Source organism: Dermochelys coriacea, chromosome 8 (assembly GCF_009764565.3).
Source record: "Dermochelys coriacea isolate rDerCor1 chromosome 8, rDerCor1.pri.v4, whole genome shotgun sequence".
NCBI lineage: Eukaryota > Metazoa > Chordata > Testudines > Dermochelyidae > Dermochelys > Dermochelys coriacea.
In genome coordinates this window covers 43,543,544-43,564,805 of record NC_050075.1, presented here as the reverse complement: position 1 = coordinate 43,564,805, position 21,262 = coordinate 43,543,544, and the positions used below count along the sequence as shown (strand labels likewise).

Genomic DNA, 21,262 nt, shown 5'->3' with positions numbered 1-21,262 from the left:
CAGGTCATTGATAAAAATGTTATAGTGTAAGCCCAAGAACTGATTCCTTCAGGACTCCCCTAGAAATACACCCGTTTGAGGATGATTGCCTGTTTACAATTACATTCTGAGACCTATCAATTAGCCAATTTATAATCCAAGTTAATTTGTATCATTCTAGTTTCTTAATCAAGTTGGGTGCTAAGTTAAGGCATCCAAAAATTACTAGTTCGTTTGGAAAATTTTGGCCTGTATTCTTTCTTTTCCATGTACTTTGTGCTACGTATTCAACTTGATCATGTCTATTAAAATTCAAAATCCCTACTCCATACATTTCTTCTCCTTTCGTCGTGTGTTAAATATGCACCACAGTATTTAAATTTTACTATAACTATTGAGAAGGTAATTGTTAGCACTGGAGCAAACTTAAGTCAAAATGAGGGAAAATAATCTCTTCATGAATCTGTTAATTCCAGTACTAGTCAGTACATTGCAGCTCATTGCTTATCCCTGTGGAGGCTGCACTACAATTTTTATACCCCAAATCCTTCATTTTGTACTTGCTCACTTTAAATTGCAGTTTCTTTCAGTTTAATTTTAAACAGCTGTTTTCTGACCCTTCCACATGTATATAATTGTTTTATAAAGATCATCTTTGTCACTTAAGTTCTTAACTGTGGGTTTGCTTCTCTTAGCATGACCAGATGTCCCGATTTTATAAGGACAGTCCCAATATTCGGGGCTTTGTCTTATATAGGTACCTATTATCCCCCCACCTCTTGTCCTGATTTTTCACACTTGCTTTTGGTCACCTTAGATTCTCTGCTCATGAAAATGTAAGAAAGGAGTAATTCTGAAGTCAACAGCATAAAACTGGTAGATGAAAGGAGAAGTGGGCCTTTTGCTTCCAGTTGCTGTCCTCTTGAATTTAGTCTGCACCTAGAATTAGACTGTCCATTAAACAAAGCTTTTGTTAATCTAGAAGTAGAACAGTTCCATCTGTATTTAGGGACAAAGAAGACGGAGAGGACCAGCTGAGGATATTTCAAATGGGGCCTTCTCAGAATTTGAAAACCCTTCTTTAGGGGAAACTAAGATTGGAAAAAAAGGAAAAGAAAAATTAACACTTCCTCTGTTAAGCACAGACTGCCCAGTCTTCAGAGCCTGGATATGTCTCTCTTTATCTAAGGTCTCTCAATGTAAGAATGAGACAAGCAGCGAGTGTTCAAATTAGGCTATAATTCTTCTATTTTCCAAGTCGTTATAATTTTCTTTCCAATTTTATGATGTCTGGAAGCCTAGTACCTGCATAGAGGTCACGTAGGAACTTTCTCCTAAAAGAATAAATTCAGCAATCAATGCATAACATGTGGGTTGTTCCTCCTGCAGCTGTTTCTCAGAAGTAGTATACCACTGTCGGTCTTGGAGTAGAACCACTCCTCCCCGTGGATCTGTGTCCAGAGAGAGAGAGAGAATCCCTTCCACTGACTTCTTGAAAAATGTGCTAATGTTTTTCTTTCATTAGAGGTCCAAAATGGCTTAGCCTGCTAATTCCAAATTTGTTTGGTTTTATTGACCTTGCTGAAGACTGGTGCCTTTTAGCTTTTTATTTTGTGTCTTTATTATACATATCTGCAATTCAAGTTGAATAAAGCTAAATTTCTCATCAAACAAATAAAAGCACAATAGATCTCCTAGCTGCTTACCATTTTCTTGATACTTCTTTAACTTGACCTTCAATGTTGAATTCCTTGGCTTTCAGGTCCTTATACTCACATCTTAACTAGAAAAGGGCCAGAGCCACAAAGTTCAAGAGTTGCTTGAATCTCAGAGTAAGGTGTGAGATCATCTGTAATCTCATTTGACTTTTCTGTCTGCAGTCATAGATCTGGTCTACACTACAGACCTATATCGGTGTAACTAGATCGCTCAAGGGTTTGAAAATTCCACACCCCTGAGCAATATAGTTATATTGACCTAACCCCCCGCATAGACAGTGCTGTGTCGGCGGAAGAGATTCTCAGGAAGGTGGATTAACTACAGTGATGGTCGATCACTCTCCTGTCAGCATAGAGCATCTTCATTAAAGTGTTATAGTGGCACAGCACTGTTGCAGCATTTTAAGGGTAGAATTGCTCATATCTAAATACATGATGAATCAGTAGAACAGCCATTGATGCTATTCTGATGAGCAGAGAAACACCATTTACTTTTGAAAGTCTGTCTTGTGCTCACTTTGAAAATACAAAGGTGATTTTTAAAAATATTTAGGTAGACCAGTATCCAGGAAAACCTTCTTGCCAGGAGTATAGTAGATGAATTATTATGATCTATTTGCACCAGAAATTAAATACTTATCGCAGCAGAGATCTCTGGAATCCAGCCTACCAAGAGGAGACTTTATCCTACAAATTATTAACTATAGATTTATATAATACCTTTTGCATGCATTGGGATGCTTTCCAGTGTAACAATAACTATCTCAAAAAAGATTAATAGGCAGCACAACACAAAACCAAGTACAAGTAGGCTTCAAATAACCAGACTAAAATAATGTTTAGAGGCTGCATCATCCGTGATACTACTTACATAAGAACCTAGGAAACTGTGTGCCCACTGTTGGAGTTTCTATCCCATTGGCAGCTGATGTACATTCTCCTTCCTTCATAATGAGCAGTGGTTTCACTCTTGGAAAGCTACGGCTCCCTGTGCAATGCTTCTTGACTATTTGTTTCCATACCAGAGGAGCTATGCTGCTGTGTGATTCCACCCTCTATACCGCCCTCCAGTGTCAGTGTGTGGCATTGAAACCAGCACAAGTTAATTCTAACCCAGACAGCACAGATTTGTGCCAGGATGCTCCGAGCATCTGAAGCTTGTTGAGCAACTGATCCAGCCTCTCCTGTGCTCTTCCAGTCCAGAAAACCTGATCCCTGCAGGAATGTCTTCCATGGGGGGCAGGGGAGGGAAGATGGTCTGGAGCTGGCACTTCTGCCCTCTGTGCCCTCAGCTGCCAGGTACACTGATTTGTACTCCCCCTCATTAGTGGAAGTATGTGGAGAGGAGCATGTAGCCCTAATTCTGGGTGTGAGGGAACTCGCTGATTTAGCTACATGGATCTCATGGAAGAGTGTTTCCACCACACAGGCAAAAACTATCCTCTATGGATGTTGTGAAGGGCAGAGAAGACAAAACAACAGCAGCTTATATTCTGGATGGTGGTGTGGCCTAACCAAATTCTGCAAATACACAGAAACTGCGTCGTTCAGAGACTAATCCATTGAGCTTTGTCAGCAGGAATTGAGGGTGCTTTCCTTTCAGAATCCAGTCCCAAGAGTGGTCAGATGATTGTACCTGAGGCACCCTGCTGTATAAGTGGAGGAATGCACAGTCCTGTTAATATTTTCAAAAATTTGGAGTCATTTGTAAATTAGATGGCATATACAGAATGCATGATAATGTGGGTAGCATACAAGTTTTATTACCATGTTTGGGATGAGCTTTATAATGTGGATGTAGCTTTGCCTTTACACACACGATAGATGTGCTATCTGCAGAGGAATCTGACTGATATGAGATGATATCTGCATGTTTTCCTATTGTAGCATAGTGGATAAAAGGGTGGTTTTGACATAACTACCAGTCTCCATGTCACCTTTCTTCTCTATCCTGTGTGTACACTGAGATACAAATAGGCATATCTTCCAATAGCAGAGATATCTCTCATAGTCAAAGTCAAATAATGAAATTACCAGATGAACTCTCTCTGTGGTCTTGCTTCTGAGTGATATACCTGAAGTTGCCTTAAAATTTAATGCAGGTGGGCAACTTGCAGAAGCTGGCTGAGCTATTCAAAGCAACTTTAAGAGATGTGCTAGCCCAGGCTGAGATTTCCAAAACCCATCTGCGATCCAGTCATGCAGTGTGCTCCATCGAACTCTGGGAACTGCAGCGTTTGCAGTTCAGACGTGTATAGCAAAGGATGGGGGTGCATGTCATCTGCTCCATGTCATGTAGATCATATGACCTTCGGGTTCCTAGGAGGGTGCTGGGGTACTAGTAAATTAAGCTCACTTTAGGCTTCTTAAAAAGCTCGTGGCAATTGGGGAGGTCCTGGACGATTGGAAAAAGGCAAATATAGTGCCCATCTTTAAAAAAGGAAAGAGGGAGAACCGGGGGAACTACAGCCTCACCTCAGTCCCTCAAAAAATCATGGAGCAGGTCCTCAAGGAAACCATTTTGAAGCACTTGGAGAGAGGAAGGTATTCAGGAACAGTCAGCATGGATTCACCAAGGGCAAGTCATGCCTGACTAACCTGATTGCCTTTTATGATGAGATATGTGGATATGGGGAAAGCAGTGGCCGTGATATATCTTGACTTTAGCAAAGCTTTTGATACGGTCTTCCACAGTATTCTTGCCAGCACCTCTCCATGGATCACCACCCTGTAGTGGTGGAGAGGCTTGCATGTCTCAATGACCCCAAGAGCGATGCTGCTGGAGTCATGTACTCCCTTAGGACTACCCATGGCAGAATGCTCAATGGCGAGGTTCCAGACAAAGTGTGATCCAAGAAGTCCCTAACAGCAGAGCAAATGGAGGATAACTGCACAAAGGAGGTGAAACTTTTGTGTAATGTTACAACGGCTGTGAAGGTAGATGAAGGCTGCAGAAAATAGAGGATCTCCAATCGTCACGGTGCCCATGCCATTGGTTTCAAGTTCTATATCTGTCAAGGATAGTGTGGTGACCGTTGTGCACCAGTCTCCCCACTTTAAAAGAAGTCCCAACAGGCATCTTCCAGTTTTTGAGAAAAATAACACTGCACAAGTCAAAAGTCCGGTGGCGATCGGCAAGTGGCGATGGGAACAGGACAGTGAAATCCAGAAATTCCTAGGTACAGACTGACACACAGGCGGTGGGTGTGTGATACAGTCGTCTTCCTTGAGGATTGAGGTGGATCGAGCATCTTGGCAGCTGCACCCACGACTGAGCGGTACTTTTTAGGATCCACTCTACTCACCCCACATGGGGAGGGCTTTAGAAAAGGAACCCTAAAAATAGTTTTGCCTCTGTTTTTCCTGGCTGGATGGCTGCATCCAGCAGGATCACCACCTCAGCGGTTGAAAATGTAAGAAACTTTTCAACTTTGGAAGTTGGAACGTATGTACCCTGGTGGACAACTCAAACAGTGACTGACCAGAGCCTTATTGCTCATGAATTTAGTCGGTTTAACATCAATATTGCTGCTTTGTCTGAAAGTAGAAGAGCTGATGAAGGACAGATGAGGGAGGAGAAAAGAGGATAAATCTAATTCTGGAAGGGAAAATCTATAGATGAACCCCGATTGCATGGAGTGGGCTTTGCTACAAAGAACAAGCTCGTAAGGTGCCTCTCTGAGGTACCAGTTGGTATCAATGAGTGGTTTATGACACTCCGATTGAGGCTCACCAAAAATCAACAGGCAACTGTTGTGAGCGCCTATGCACCAGCACTGGATGCCAATGAGAATGTAAAGGAAGATTTTTATTCTCAGTTGGAAACCATTTTATTGGAGACCCCTACAGAAGACAAGATCATCCTTCTGGGGGATTTCAGTGCACATGTGGGATGAGACTCAGACCTGTGGAAGGGAACAATTGGGAAAGAAGGAGTTGGCAAGCAATTCAAATGAAATTCTGCTCCTGACCAAGTGTGCTGAACATAAACTTATTATAACGAACAAAAGAAAAGTTCAAAACATCTTGGAGACACCCATGGTCAAAGCACTACATTATAGTGCTCAACTACGTTATAGTTCTTGCCCGAGATTGTAGTGCCGTACTTCTCACAAGTGCAATGACAAGTGCTGATGTCTGTTGGACTGATCATCGCCTTATTTGATCCACAATGAAAATTAAGATCGCTCCCAAATGGAGGTTGCAAAAGAAGCAGGTCAGGCGCAAGTTGAAGATTCAAGATTTGAAGGACCCTATTAAGCATGACCACTTCCAAGCCGTCTTAGAAGAAGAGCTCCCATCAAGAGTTTCCAGAATTAATTGAGGAACACTGTAGCCAGTTGAAAACAGTAATCATCAATGCCTGTGAGTAAACCATAGGCTACCAAACCAGAAAACATCAGGACTAGTTTGATGAGAATGATGCTGAAATTAAGCAACTCATTAATGAGAAGAGAATGGCATTTTGTGCTTGGCAGAATGACATAAACTGTAAACTAAAGAGAGAAGTCCAAGCCAAGGCAAGGGCGGAAGTCCAACGTAAAATCAGAGAACTCAAGAACAAATGGTGGACTGAGAAAGCACAAGAACTCCAACATCTCGCGGACATCCACAATACATGTGGTTTTTTTAGTGCCACCAAGGCTGTTTATGGGCCAATTTGCCATGGTCTGAATCCTCTTCGCTCCAATGATGGAACCACACTTCTGAAGGACAACGAAGCCATCAATTCTCGCTGGAAAGAACATTTTGAAGATCTCCTTAACCGTAATTGTGTGGTTGCAGATGAAATCCTTGAGCAAATCCCTCAATGACCATTTAGGGATGAGCTCAGAGATTCTCCTAATTTGTATGAGGTACACAGTGCCACCAAGCAGATGAAGAACAACAAGGCAGCAGTTCCCTGCTGAAATCTTTAAAGATGGTGGATCAGAGCTAATTCGGCAGCTTTACCTGCTTATCCTTAAAATCTGGATAAAGAAAGAGAGACCCAGTGAAATGAGGGGTGCCCTGATTGTCATTCTCTTCAAGAAAGGGGATAAAGCGGATTGTTGAAATTATCGTGTTATCTCCCTCCTAGCCATTGCAGGCAAAGTTCTGGCGTGGATCCTTGCAAATCACCTTCTGCCCCTGTCAGAAGATATTTTACCAGAGTCACAAAGTGGTTTCCGACCCTGTTGTGGAACTGTGGATATGATCTTCACAGCACGGCAGCTGTAAGAAAAGTGTCGGAAGCAAAACCAACCACTGTACATGGCTTTTATTGAGTTAAAACCTTTGATTCAGTGAATCGCCATGCCCTCTGGACTGTACTCTTTAAGATTGGATGTCCTGATAAATACATCAGTGTCCTAAAATTGCTTCATGATAACGTGAAAGCGACTGTTCTGAGCAGCACTGGCTCACAGAGTGAACTTTTCAAGTACAAACAGGAGTAAAACAGGGCTGTATCATTGCTCCAGCTGTGTTTGAGGTTTTTATCGCCATCGTTCTTTACCTAGTTGTTGGGAAGTTTACAGCTGGCTTTGAAACAGAATGGACGGAAAGCTGCTCAGGCTTAGCAGGCTGAAAGCCAAGGGTAAGATCTCCACAACATCTATTGTGGAACTTCAGGATGCAGATGTCAAAGACAATCTTTGCCCACCCTCAGAAAGATCTTCAAACTATCTTGAATGTTTGTCAATGCTTACGCATGTCTTGGTCTCACTCTTAATATCAAGAAGACTAAAGTGCTCTATCAGCCCTCTCCAAATGAGGTATTACATGCTCCATCTATCAAAATCAATGGAGTGGCACTGGAGAATGTTGATCATTTCCTCTACCTTGGAAGTTATCAATCTGAAACTGGGAGAAGAATCTGGTGATACATATTTTCTTCTCTTCTAGGTATACACAACTTTAAAATCATTTGTAAAAACCCTCACTTCTTGCATTGCCTACAAATAGGAACTGTGGTTGAGGAGCTCCTTTGTGTAACAGGAGCAGTTAGGGAGACAATCTGGCTATACATAACATTTCAGAAAGAATTCCTCTCTGTCAGTTACTATTTGTGGACACTGCAGGAGAAATGAGTGTTTCTAAATGATCTGGATAAAGAGCAGGGAGATGGGCTTGGCATCCTGGGATTCAGAGGTCATTCTGTGCATAGAAGCAGTGTGGAAAAAGGCACAGAGATGAGAGAAGTAGAAATAACTGGATGGCGGTGTTGACATGGTTTCTAGAATGGTGGAGTTGGAGGGGATGCAAAAAGAGACCAGGTCCGAGATGTTGGCTGGGACACAGGTGTGCATGACCTCAAAGAGAAGAGAGGGATTGAAACTTGGTATGTTGGTCAGACTCAAAGAATAGTGGGGGACATGGTTTGATCCAAATGTGATAGTGATCAACTACTTTAGCAGCAATGTGTGGAGTGTGGTTGAGCCGTGTTGTTAATTTTGGTATCTAAGAAGCACATGAGGTTTCAGGATCTACATGAGCAAAGACCTTTTTATATATGAGTTGTATTGTCTTGATCCCTTCAAAATGACATGTCAAGCCATGTTTTTGTATATTGGGATTATGGTTATTGTATGGCTGGGGAGTGGAATACTTTATGGATGTGAGGAAAAGCTTTTCTTCATTTCCATGCCATATTTGCATAGCTGGGATTTACATTGCTTCCCACTAAATAATGTATAGTGCAATCCCCAGTCATAGCAGCATATAGTCAGAAGGAAGAAATTGCTGGAGTATTGGATACGTTACTCCATTTCTCACTGTGTACCCATTGCCTTCTGAAAGAAGCATTTATGTTTGCAGTTACAGAGTAGGGTGAGATGTATACATCCAGACAAGTTTCTATGTATTCTAAAGCCTTATATCTTTAGCAAACCAATTTTCTGCCTGTAAATGTCAATCTATAAGGTTCACTATGATGAACGTGTACTGCGTAAGAAGTGGCACCTGGTATGTGATTGGCTAGCCTTCATTATTCAGACCAAACTGACGTTAAAAATTGCACTTTATATGTTGCACAGATGACTAAACGGGACTTGATTTTCTTTTCTTTTTTTCCCCCTCCCCAGTTGTTGCAGTTACTTGAGTCTGAAACCTCTCGATTAGAAGCCTTTCTGGAATGGAAACGACTGGAGCCAGTTTATTGGCACTGGATGGTAATGAATCAAACTAAATATTAAGGGTGCAGTTTTCTTACATCTAACAAACAACTGACTGCTCCTCAAACATCCTTCCCATATATGTGGAAAAATGAATGTTGTCAATAACCTATAGAACTTCCTTTTGAGGATGAGGCCAGTTAAATTAAAGGACATATTCTTAGATCTCCCTCATCATTCTAGCCTCTGTTGTATGACTTACTCAGATAAGTTAAGAAACTGGAGGGAAGAGAAGCTGAATTGCAGGCATCTATAGTTATCACAAATGGAAATGCCTGATCTTTTATGTTTAAGAAAACATAGCAATCACACATTTTGTTATAAATTAAATGAATTGTTAGAAGAGAAACAGACTCAAAGACAACTAAATTTGTAAGCAGTTGAAATTTCAAACAACTTCATTTTTCCAGCGCGTTAGTGTGTTGAAATCCCCTTGAACTGTGTTGAATGATCATAAAAAAAATCAATGTCCTCCTCTGTGCATCTTATGACTTCTATACATCTCACTTCTGTATTAAACTTTCACCCATTTACAGCTGCTTAAAATAATTCTTAAACAGCAATTTAACAAAATGAGTTTACAGAATTTGTAGAGGCAGGACCATTAATTGCCAGTGTACCTTATGCTATACAGAGAGCAAAATAAAGGAGTAGAAAATCATCTAACCTGTATTGAAAAGTACTTCAAAACCCACTAGCACGTGTGTATTGTCAGCAAAGATGATTGTTTCCATAATAGCTGGTACTTTATTTATCTCTATTATTGTGCTGCTCTGAAAGGTATCAGCATTAGGATTGGCACAGATCCAGAATCATACAAGCAAGCGTTCAGATCAGGCAAACTGTAACCGCAGTTGCTATGGAGTTTTGATCTACTCACCAGGGGCCTGCTGCCGTGAGGCGCTGAGCTGGTTGTGGAGGGTACTGTGAACATCATAGGATGGGCTCGGCACCTCCCTGGACGAGGTCCTGAATAAATACTGGCCAATAGTACATCGTTATTTGAAAATCTAACACACTATCATTCATAATTGGAAATGTATATTTTTCTCTCCGCCTGTGGGAACAATTTCTGTTTTCTTTCCTTTCTGTTTTTGTTGTTCTTGAATGCTGTAGAACATACTAAAGAACCCAGATAAGATGTATTTTGACCCATGTTGTAACTCTATCTAGCAGAATTATCATAAGAACTTTTTGCATTAGAAAAAGGTTATCTGGTTCAGAAAACAAGTGCTTCTACATTTCTTAATTCCACGCTACTGTGGTTTTCATTTGACCCCATCCATTTTCCCCTTAAGAAGCAAGCCACTGTGTCTCTTTGATTGCGTCAGCTTCTTTTCCTGATGAATTTTCCCCATATATTTATCACGACTTGCATGGGATACTTCTATCTGATTTCCTGTTTACTCTTATGTATAGTTTTCTCAACTTTTAGATTACATCCTCTAATTTTTTAAGTCATCATCAGTATAAAAATATATTTCTGTCAACTATATCTATCACTTTCATATTTTGGAGGCCACCTTTTACCAGTGAGCATAAATTCCGATTCCTTAACCTTTCTTTATCATTTAGATTGTTTCAACTAGTATAATCTGTGCTGTCAGCCCCTTTCTGTGGAAGTGTGCAGAACTGCACCTATTATCTCTACAGGAGTCTACATACTTTAGGGCTAGACTAACAGTCTTACTGCCTTGATTTATATTCGGTCCATATGCTATTATAACTCTTTAGTTCTTTGAGATGATCTCTGCACATTCCCATTCTGGGAATGCACAGAAGTCATCTTCAAGAACTCAAGTTACAGGAGAGTAACGTTCTTTTTCTGATTTCTCCTTTTTACTGTGGCTGTGTGCTGAGCTGATGGACTGAGTGGTTCCCTCACAGTAACCTGCAGCTCTTCTGATCACTGTGGGGAATGGTAATTACCTTTAGTTCAGATTCCCTGATCTGCTTCCTTACTCCCAGATTTTTTAACATTTTTACAATGAATGGCCTCTTCTCTCCAGTCATCTATGCCAGCCAAGTCTCTTGGATTCTGGCTGTCACATTCTTCTTTCCTTTCTCTGTCTCCAGACTTTATCTCATCTGCCAACTTGAAGACTTTATTTTCAAAACCCTTGAACTCACAAGCATGGAGGCAGAAGCCCTGTGAGAAAGGCCTGGTGTACACTCCATTCCAACAAAAATATATTCTATTCTCTTTGTCTCTTGCTCTCATACAGTTTTCTACCCAGCCCCTCACACCTTTCAACTTACCGTTTTAGGTTTATTTATCTTTCTAATGTAACCAGTCACTAACAGATTTATATATTGAGCTCACCAGCATGTTCTAAGCATGTGGAGTCCAGAACATCACAGAAACTGTGGTTCCAGTGAATGACTGGAATGCAGGAGGTAAGTGTCTTTTTATCCCCATCAGTATCACCTCTGTCTTGCCAGTGTCCAGCTTTAGGCAACTGCTCTTCGTCCAGATGCAGTTTTTTGGCCAGGCACTGAGAAAACTGGAGGGGGCAAATGCAAACAGCATGCCAGACAGAACCATCAGCCAGCATGTAATGCTGTGTCAAAGTCCAGAGGGACATCTACAGAATCTTGGATAAGAGGAAGTCATCCACCTGAACAACCACTGCTGTCTTGGTTTTGTGCCCTGGCCTGAAATGTTGTTGAGAGGGATCTAGGATGCTGGCAACTGGTAGATCAAGTTGAAGTCCGTTCTTTTCCAGCTTCTCAGACAGCTTTTTCAAAAACAGTGGGCAGTGTTTTGTGATATTGCTGAGGTTGCATATTAGTGTCTTAAGTGTTGGCTGGAGTGATAGATTCCCTTCTTCATAGGAGATGTTGACTGTCCCTGTTATCAGGAATACTAGATGTTTTCAACCCTTTCATTGGCCAGGACTGGCCTGCATTAGAGTGGCGGGTGGTGGCCTGGACTGTATTTTGACCTCAGGAACATCTAGTTGCCTGAGTGGGATGAATTCTTAGAAATAGGGTGGTGTTGGTCCAGTGCTCATCTTGCTGTACTTGGTGTCCCCAGAGTCTGTCCTGATGCAAGGGATCTTTGAGAAATGGTTTGATAGTTCATTGCAGCAAAGTGAGCATGGCTGAGTTCTGTGACCAGATGGAAGCAGCCTGTGAATTACAGGTCTGTGACAGAAGAGAAGTTGCTCTCTTTGCATTTTGAATGGTAATGACAAAAGTTTGTAAGATTTCCTTGTGCTGATGTCTCTCTGTGACAGATAGCATTCTGTGTTTGCCTTCATCAATGTTTGAGCCTGCTTTCTTCCTGATATTTCTATGAGAACCATGCAAGTCCAAAGAGGAATGTCCTTCCTTTGCAGAGCATTGTAGCAGAAGTTCGAGCCTGGTTGTCATGCTTTACTAATTCTTATGCCCCTTGGCTTCTAAATGCAGTAGAGTTCTCTGCGGAAACTTCTGGAATTTGGCAGGGTCCAGGTTAGGAATTAGGCAGGATATCCTAAATTGTTGTAGTGGGCCTAACAGAAATGTGATGTGATGATTTTCACAAATGGAAATTCACATAAATTTGTATGTAGTCTAAGTAAAGGTTGTACATGTATGAGACATTGAACACATTCTTGGGTGTCATAAAATAATAATAGAGGGCCTAAAATGGGAAGAGGAGTTGGAAGAGTAGTTCTAATGCAACAAGTATATTATCTAATAGTTATAGAGCACAATTTTGAGAAGCGCAGTCAGGAAAGTAACTGAAATACTTTCCTTGGGGATTGTATTTTATAAATGGACAACCTACCTAATTCTCAGTTACTGAGGGACAATCTCCACTCATTGATATATTTGCTTTCCACAACCAAATCTCTGCGCAGCTTTTCATGAATGATATATCAGAGTATTCGGATTTTAATATCTAAACTGTATTGTTAAATCTATTCACCTAAAGTTGAGCTATTGCTGATTATGTACTTTATGTATCATATGACTTTTAAAAACAAACTTTGTATTTGTGGATAATCTAAGGACTATACCCAGATGTACAGACGCTGTTTTCTCAACCTATATATTATATACTTTTTTTAACATTAGCTTTAATAAAAAATTTAAATAGAGACACTAACTTGATCCACTTTGCTCTAGTAGAGAAGAACTGAAAGTATGAGACTAATAAGAAATCTTAGTATCAGTGACATATGGTGAGCAATAGGTTTACAGGACGTAGCCCTCCAAAGGAATTAGGTTCAAAAATGTATATTGTGAAGAATTAAACAATTTAGTGAGCATGGAGCAGTGGGAGGAGGTAGTGTTATCACTCACAAGTGTGGAAGAAGATTGGAGCATTTAAAAAAGCACTATGCTCAAAGGACAACAGACTAAACTTCCCCAGAAATGGAGAATTCATGGAATAAGTGACCGTTTAAGGTATGTCTACACTGCAATTAGACACCTGTGGCTGGCCTGTGCTAGCTGACTTTGGCTCATGGGGCTCAGCCTTAAAGGGCTGTTTAATTGATGTGTAGACATTTTGGGCTGGGGCTGCAGTCCAAGCTCTGGGACTCTCCCACCTCACAGGGTCAAGCCCAAACATCTACACTTCAGCTGAACAACCCCTTAGCCCAAGCCCCCTGGCATGGGCCAGCCATGGGTTTTTAATTGACATACCCTCTTGCCGGGCTGCTCAAAGACGTGAACCTAGAAATGAAACTGTCCTAGAAATGAAGAAAGGGGGAGGGAACTAAACGAGACTATGCAGTGTCAGTTAAGGCTTGTAGGGGCAAGAAAAGGACAGCAAAATGTGTTAATGCTACCAAAGGTTTCTAAAATAGCTCTGCTACTGAAATGCTTTCTAAAATTCTAGTATGAAATACTAAAAAATAGGGGGTGGATTATAGAATATGGATAATTAGCCATGAGAAATGAGGAGCTGTTGATTAAAAAAAAAAAGTTAAATTTGGGGATGGGGGCTGTAAAAAAAATTTATATATAAATCAGCATGTCTAGATTACTTAAAATTTGACTGAATAAAGCCTTGGCTTAGTATTTTGCTTTAAATATTTAAATACTGAACTCCCAGTCTTAGGGAAAAATAGTAGGGTATGATTGTGTAATTAAATACTATACCAAACAAATAGGTCTTATTATCATTAAATCAAAGATGGAAATTATGAAAGTTAATTTACCTACTGATTTTATGTACTTGGAAGGAGAAGCCTTGAAAACTGTTAATAAATTTAATTATATGGGTAGCATAATTCGTGATACTGGTGACAGCATAAGTGAAGCAAGTGCCGTATTTAAAAAAACTTAACACAGGATGAAAGTCTAATGTGATTAGCAAAAACACCAAACTTAAAATCTTTAGAAGCTATGTCTAAACATCCTCCAAGAATGAGTCCTGGAAAAATAAGTCAATCCAGCACAAACTTAACAGCTCTCAATGTATGTGTTGGCTTAGAATATTCAAAGGAAAAGGGACTGATAAAATAAGTAATGAAGAAGCACTAGAATGGGCATCATTACCGACAACAATACAAGAAGAGGTGTAATCAGGAAAGCCAAAACACAACTGGCGTTGCAGTTAGCAAGGGATGTGAACGGTAACAAGAAGGTTTTCTACAGGTATGTTAGCAACAAGAAAAAGGTCAGGGAAAGTGTGGGACCCTTAATGAATGGGAGAGGCAACCTAGTGACAGATGATGTGGAAAAAACTGAAGTACTCAATGCTTTTTTTGCATTGGTCTGCGCAGATAAGTTCAGCTCTCACACTTCTGTCCTGTGCAACAGAGTATGGTGAGGAGGTGAGCAGCCCTCAGTGATGAAAGAACAGGTTAAGGACTATTTAGAGTCCATGGGTCCAGACCTAATGCATCCAAGGGTGCTGAGGAAATTGGCTGATGTGATTGTAGAGCCATTGGCCATTATCTTTGAAAACTCATGGCGATTGGGGAAGGTCCTGGACGGTTGGACGATTGGAAAAAGGCAAATATACTGCCCATCTTTAAAAAAGGGAAGAAGGAGAACCCAGGGAACTATAGACTCACCTCAGTCCCTGGAAAAATCATGGAGCAGGTCCTCACGGAAACCATTTTGAAGCAGTTGGAGGAGAGGAGGATGATCAGGAACAGTCAACATGGATTCTCCAAGGGCAAGTCATGCCTGACCAACCTGATTTCCTTCTATGATGCATTAGTAGGAGCATTGCCAGCAGATGGAGGGAAGTGATTATTCCCCTCTGTTCGGCACTGGTGAGGCCACATCTGGAGTATTGCGTCCAGTTTTGGGCCCCACACTACAGAAAAGATGTGGACAAATTGGAGAGAGTCCAGCAGAGGAGCAATGAAAATGATAGGGGAGTTGGGGCACATGACTTACGAGGAGAGGTTGAGGGAAATGGGCTTGTTTGGTCTGCAGAAGAGAAGAGTGAGGAGGGATTTGATAGCAGCCTTCAACTACCTGAAGGGGGGGTTCCAAAGAGGATGGAGCTTGGCTGTTCTCAGTGGTGGCAGATGACAGAACAAGGAGCAATGGTCTCAAGTTGCAGTGGGGGAGGTCTAGCTTGGATATTAGGAAACACTATTTCAGTTGGAGGGAAGCACTGGAATGGGTTACGTTTGGAGGTGGTGAATCTCCATCCTTAGAGGTTTTTAAGGCCCGACTTGACAAAGCCCTAGCTGGGATGATTTAGTTGGTGGTGTTCCTGCTTTGAGCAGGGGGTTGGACTAGATGACCTCCTGAGGTCTTTTCCAACCCTAATCTTCTGTGATTCTAAGTAGTCCAGAAAAAGAGCTGTACATATTTAGAAAAAGAAAATTGTGGCACCTTAGAGACTAACAAATTTATTTGAGCATAAGCTTTTGTGAGCTACAGCTCACTTCATCAGATGCATTTGGTGGACATATTTGGCACATCTTTTAAGAATGCTAGATTATAGGCTACCTAAAAAATCATTTATTTGGTGAACCCAGTGCAAGAGATGGATAGGCCTCCCTAGAGCAGTGGTGCGCAAACTTTTCCAGTTGTGCCCTCCCTTATCCTTAACAGAGTCTGTCCGTGCCCCTGCTCCCTTATTGCACAGCCAAGGCTACCTCAGCGTGCGCTGCTTCTACCTTGCAGACAGGCTGCATTGCTAGGGCAGGGCCAATACTTACCTTCCCTCACCCTGAAAACCTGAGGGAGGATGTGCAATGGTCCCTGGGGATGGAGCCAGCACTGGGAGCAGAGGCTGCTGGGAGCGGAAATCAGTGTGTCACATTGACCCACAGGCTGGGTTACCTTCTAAGGTGAGTAAAGGGGGTGAAGATGGTGCTTCCTCCCTGGCCCCGTGGGGGCTGGCCTGGGGCCGGCTGTGCGGGGCTGTCACCAGCCGCCTAGCATTGACGCTCACCCCCTGAACGTTCCTCTGCACCCCCCTCGGGGATCGCGCTCCATTTTGCCCACCACTGCCCTAGAGCACACTCTGTAGCACACTAATGGCTGAAGCAGCATCATTATGTTTGAATATAAAAGACCTGGAAAAACGAGGCCAGGTTTCATTGGTGGATCTTAGCAACTTTGTTTGGTTCTAATTGGGTTCAGCAGCTACCAAGGTGTTTCTAATCGCCTTATAGCGGATCTGAAGGGCTTGCCCACAGTCCTCTCTCTAATCTGTCTATCCTTCATAGAATACAGTACCAGTCCCCAAAGTATCTTCCTGCTCCACACAGCAAAACACAAGGCATATGAGATCCAAGTGGGCTCTCCTGCTGACTTGCTGAAATGATTAAGCCTCTTACACTCTTAATTTCCTCCTGCTTCAGCAGCTGAGTTTTTACATTTCTGTAACAAAATAGCTGTGTGGTGAACTCTATGTCCATGCATGCTGACTGCATTCATTTTCAGTGTGCAGCTAGCTAGCAGTTTGGAGAATTTTCAACTACAACTACTCAGCTCTTAGTTTTCAAATGTTTGTAACATTGTTTAAAATAACTTTTTAAATGTAATAAAGCAGATATTATTACAAAATATAGATATTAGTAAAAATGAGGAGTCCTTGTGGCACCATGGTACCTTAAGTGGGAGTGGGGATCAGACCAGGCCACAATTCCAATGTGCTTCTCCAGTCTTCTCATGGTGCAACATGGACACCCTCAATGGGTAATTAATAGGAGGGGCTGCCTAAACTTGGGGTGGCTGGGAATCTAGGTACTCTCTCAAGCCAAAAAACTGACAAAATGAGCAAAAATCAAAACAACATCCGTACTGGTTCAGATGACGCCCAGCTTTAAAAGGTCCATGCCAGCAGTTTGGGAACTTTGGCTGTTGTGAAAAGTTTGCTAGGAAAGAACAGATTGCACAGTACCAAAATGAATGCACATTGGAACATGGAATGTGAGAATGCAATATGAACCGGCATGGCTACAACTACACTGCAAAGAAGGAATGTTAATTGATGAACTTGAAACTAGAGCTGCATCCTTTCCCATAGACATTCTCAGTATTTGTGAACCCCACTGGACTGGAAGTAGTGAATTCTCCATAAAGCATAAAGCATTGTAAAATCATTTATCCTGAAAAGATAGTGTTCACAGAGAAGGCATTTGTTACATTCTGGCATGCAAAGTGTCACCACTTGCCTCGCAACCGTGGGTGCCTTCCAATGCTTTGCTGCTGTAGTTTCCAACTGGGCCACTCACTAACAGCCTAAGAGCATGCACGTCACTTCCTGAGTGTCTGTGTATAACTACAGAACTGGGCCAGCAACTGCCAACCTCCAGTCATACTCTGGCTTCCACTACCCTTGGTTACTGCCCGCAGAGTGACCCCAACACACTACCAATCCCAAATTTCCCCAAAATGTGTATTCTGCACTGTCCCACCCTCTCCTGGGCAGTTCAGGTGTTAAAAGTCCATTGCCCCTGTAAAGGGCCAATATTCAACAGTTTACTTCTTTAGCTGGAGTTACCAGACAGATCAGTTTAAATACAACAATGGATTAGTTTAGATTAAAAATAAAACAAGTTCATTTAATTACAAAGAGAGAGATTTTAAGTGAGTACAGTATAAGGTATTAAAGTCAGGAATGGTTACAAGAAAAATAAAGATAAGACGATTCCTAGTAACTAGAACTTAAGAAGCTAGAATTGGTTCAAGGTAAAAATCCTTACCACAGGTTCCCAGCAAAAGGGCTGACCAAATTCTCAGGTCAGGATCTCCCCACAAAGTCAAAGGGCTGGTTCCTTCATCTTCTAAGGTGCATGAGAGAGAGAGAGAGCTCTTTATGTTTTCTGCTCCTTTTTTTTTTTTTATAGTTCAGTGAACCTTTGAAGTGGATTCTTTTGAGGGCTACCTCTCAAAACAAAGTTTAGTCAAACAGTAAAGAAGGTGACTTCGAGTCTAGTGGTGAAGAAGGCTCCGTGTTCTTTCTTTTCACCCCCCTGTGTTTGCTGAAATGCAGATTTGCCTGGTCTCCTGCCAACTCCTCTTCCTGCTGCCTTGAGGACCATGTTTACTACATACATGTAAACTGGAGGTAAACAGACGTGCCTTGGTTTATGATAGCTCTAGGGCCGGATTTACACCATGAGAGCCCCTAAGCACCCCTGGGTGGATGGGCAACTGCGGAGGCCCCAGCTCTGCACTTCCCCCCACTGCCTGCAGGAGCTCAGAGCTCCAGGGTCTCCCACTGCCTGCGGCAGTTTGGAGTTGCAGAGGGGGCACTTGTGGTGGCTCAGAACTTTGGGGGTCCTGCCCCTGCTGCCCAGTGGCAGCCAGGAGCACCGAGCCAGCACACGCAGTGGGGTTACCCCCTATTTTTAACTTTTAGGCACCCTACCGCACAGCCCCACCACCAGAACTGCCCACTTCCCATTACCCCAACACCCACAGACCTCCCCCATCCCCCACTGACCAGAGCCCCCCACACCCTTCCCCTAGAGACCCACTCTCCCGTGCCCTTCTGCCCGCCAGCTGCACTCACTGGTCCTGTTCGGAGATAACTCTGACCTCGAGGCTGAACCAGCAGCGTGGTCAGGGCCGGTTGGGGATCACCATGGCACTTTGGGAGCAGCACAATCAGCCAGGTTGGAGCAGGAGGAGGAGCAGGAGCAGGGCCTGCCCAGGTCGGGTTCCCTCAGGACCCACTTGCCCAGCAGCGCCCCCTGCGTGGGATTGCTCTGAGTTCTTCCCCTGCCACAGGAGGCTGCTTCACCTTCCATGCTTCCAGGAACGCTTCAGCCGGGCTGTGTGGGGCCGTCTCCCCCTCAGCTGGCCCCGCCTCCTGTTGGGAGCCAGGAGCAACAAACTTAGAATTTTTAGGCACCCCTAGAACGTCGGCGTCCCTAAGTTTGACTCGACTGTGAGTAATTGGAAATCCGGCCCTGGATAGATCTGTTTAACAACTTTTGCTGAGTCGGGCCTGTGTGTATTTGAACATGTGCTAATTATATCGTACAAGAGGATTTCATAACTTTACATGTAATGTTGCTACATACATTTCACCATGCTGTTATTGACCACTGAGTTATTTGTTTTCAAATGAAACCTCACAAGACATATATTGTACAATGATTATTATGATAATGTGAAGGGTATGAATACAAGGGTGCTTTTGGACAGAGTTGCCTTTATAAAAAAGAAAAGGAGTACTTGTGGCACCTTAGAGACTAACAAATTTATTAGAGCATAAGCTTTCGTGAGCTACAGCTCACTTCATCGGATGCATTTGGTGGAAAAAACAGAGGAGAGATTTATATACACACAGAGAACATGAAACAATGGGTTTATCATACACACTGTAAGGAGAGTGATCACTTAAGATAAGCCATCACCAGCAGCAGGGGGGGAAAGGAGGAAAACCTTTCATGGTGACAAGCATGGTAGGCTAATTCCAGCAGTTAACAAGAATATCAGAGGAACAGTGGGGGGTGGGGTGGGGGGGGGAGAAATACCATGGGGAAATAGTTTTACTTTGTGTAATGACTCATCCATTCTCAGTCTCTATTCAAGCCTAAGTTAATTGTATCCAGTTTGCAAATTAATTCCAATTCAGCAGTCTCTCGTTGGAGTCTGTTTTTGAAGCTTTTTTGTTGAAGGATAGCCACTCTTAGGTCTGTAATCGAGTGACCAGAGAGATTGAAGTGTTCTCCAACTGGTTTTTGAATGTTATAATTCTTGACGTCTGATTTGTGTCCATTCATTCTTTTACGTAGAGACTGTCCAGTTTGGCCAATGTACATGGCAGAGGGGCATTGCTGGCACATGATGGCATATATCACATTGGTAGATGCGCAGGTGAACGAGCCTCTGATAGTGTGGCTGATGTGATTAGGCCCTATGATGGTATCCCCTGAATAGATATGTGGACAGAGTTGGCAACGGGCTTTGTTGCAAGGATAGGTTCCTGGGTTAGTGGTTCTGTTGTGTGGTGTGTGGTTGCTGGTGAGTATTTGCTTCAGATTGGGGGGCTGTCTGTAAGCAAGGACTGGCCTGTCTCGCAAGATCTGTGAGAGTGATGGGTCGTCCTTCAGGATAGTTTGTAGATCCTTGATGATGCGTTGGAGAGGTTTTAGTTGGGGGCTGAAGGTGATGGCTAGTGGCGTTCTGTTATTTTCTTTGTTGGGCCTGTCCTGTAGTAGGTGACTTCTGGATACTCTTCTGGCTCTGTCAATCTGTTTCTTCACTTCAGCAGGTGGGTATTGTAGTTGTAGGAATGCATGATAGAGATCTTGTAGGTGTTTGTCTCTGTCTGAGGGGTTGGAGCAAATGCGGTTATATCGTAGAGCTTGGCTGTAGACAATGGATCGAGTGGTATGATCTGGATGAAAGCTAGAGGCATGTAGGTAGGAATAGCGGTCAGTAGGTTTCCGATATAGGGTGGTGTTTATGTGACCATCGCTTATTAGCACCGTAGTGTCCAGGAAGTGGATCTCTTGTGTGGACTGGTCCAGGCTGAGGTTGATGGTGGGATGGAAATTGTTGAAATCATGGTGGAATTCACCATGAAACTTCTGTTAAGTGTCTGAAGAAAACCTCATCTACCTCATACTCCTGGTCTGGTGGGCTATAGCACTTCACTCTTGCCCGTTTACTTTATGTAGAAGGAGCTATTCTGCTGCTGCTACTACTAATACTGACGAGCTGCAGACAAATCCTCAGGCCTGGTCTACATTTAAATAGCTACAGCACTCAGGGGTGTGAAAAATCCACCCACCCGCAAGTGCTGTAGCTATGCCAATCTAACTCCCAGTGTAGATTCAACTAGGTCGACAGAAGAATGCTTCCATTGACCTAACTACCAGTGCTTGGGGAGGTGGGGTTCATATAGCAGCAGACAAACCCCTTCCATTGCTGCGTCTACACTATGGAGTTATGCTGGCATAGTTATGACATTGTAGCTATATTATTACAGTCCCTGTAGTGTAGACATGGCCTAAGATAGCCATTGTGCACTGAATTCAA

At 42.6% G+C, this 21,262-nt stretch overlaps 1 protein-coding gene across 4 annotated transcripts in view; it reads left to right on the top strand.

Annotated features, from left to right (window-relative positions):
* Positions 1 to 21,262, top strand: part of TEDC1 (tubulin epsilon and delta complex 1) — a 168,944-nt gene that overhangs the window by 102,085 nt on the left and 45,597 nt on the right. For 2 of the 4 annotated variants that reach the window (XM_038414283.2, XM_043520460.1), the window contains one exon: positions 8,762 to 8,848. The exons of the other annotated variants lie outside the window; for them this stretch is intronic. In XM_038414283.2, coding sequence (XP_038270211.1) covers positions 8,762 to 8,848 — 87 coding nt within the window. The remainder of the gene's footprint in view (positions 1 to 8,761; positions 8,849 to 21,262) is intronic. 4 annotated transcript variants of the gene reach the window in all.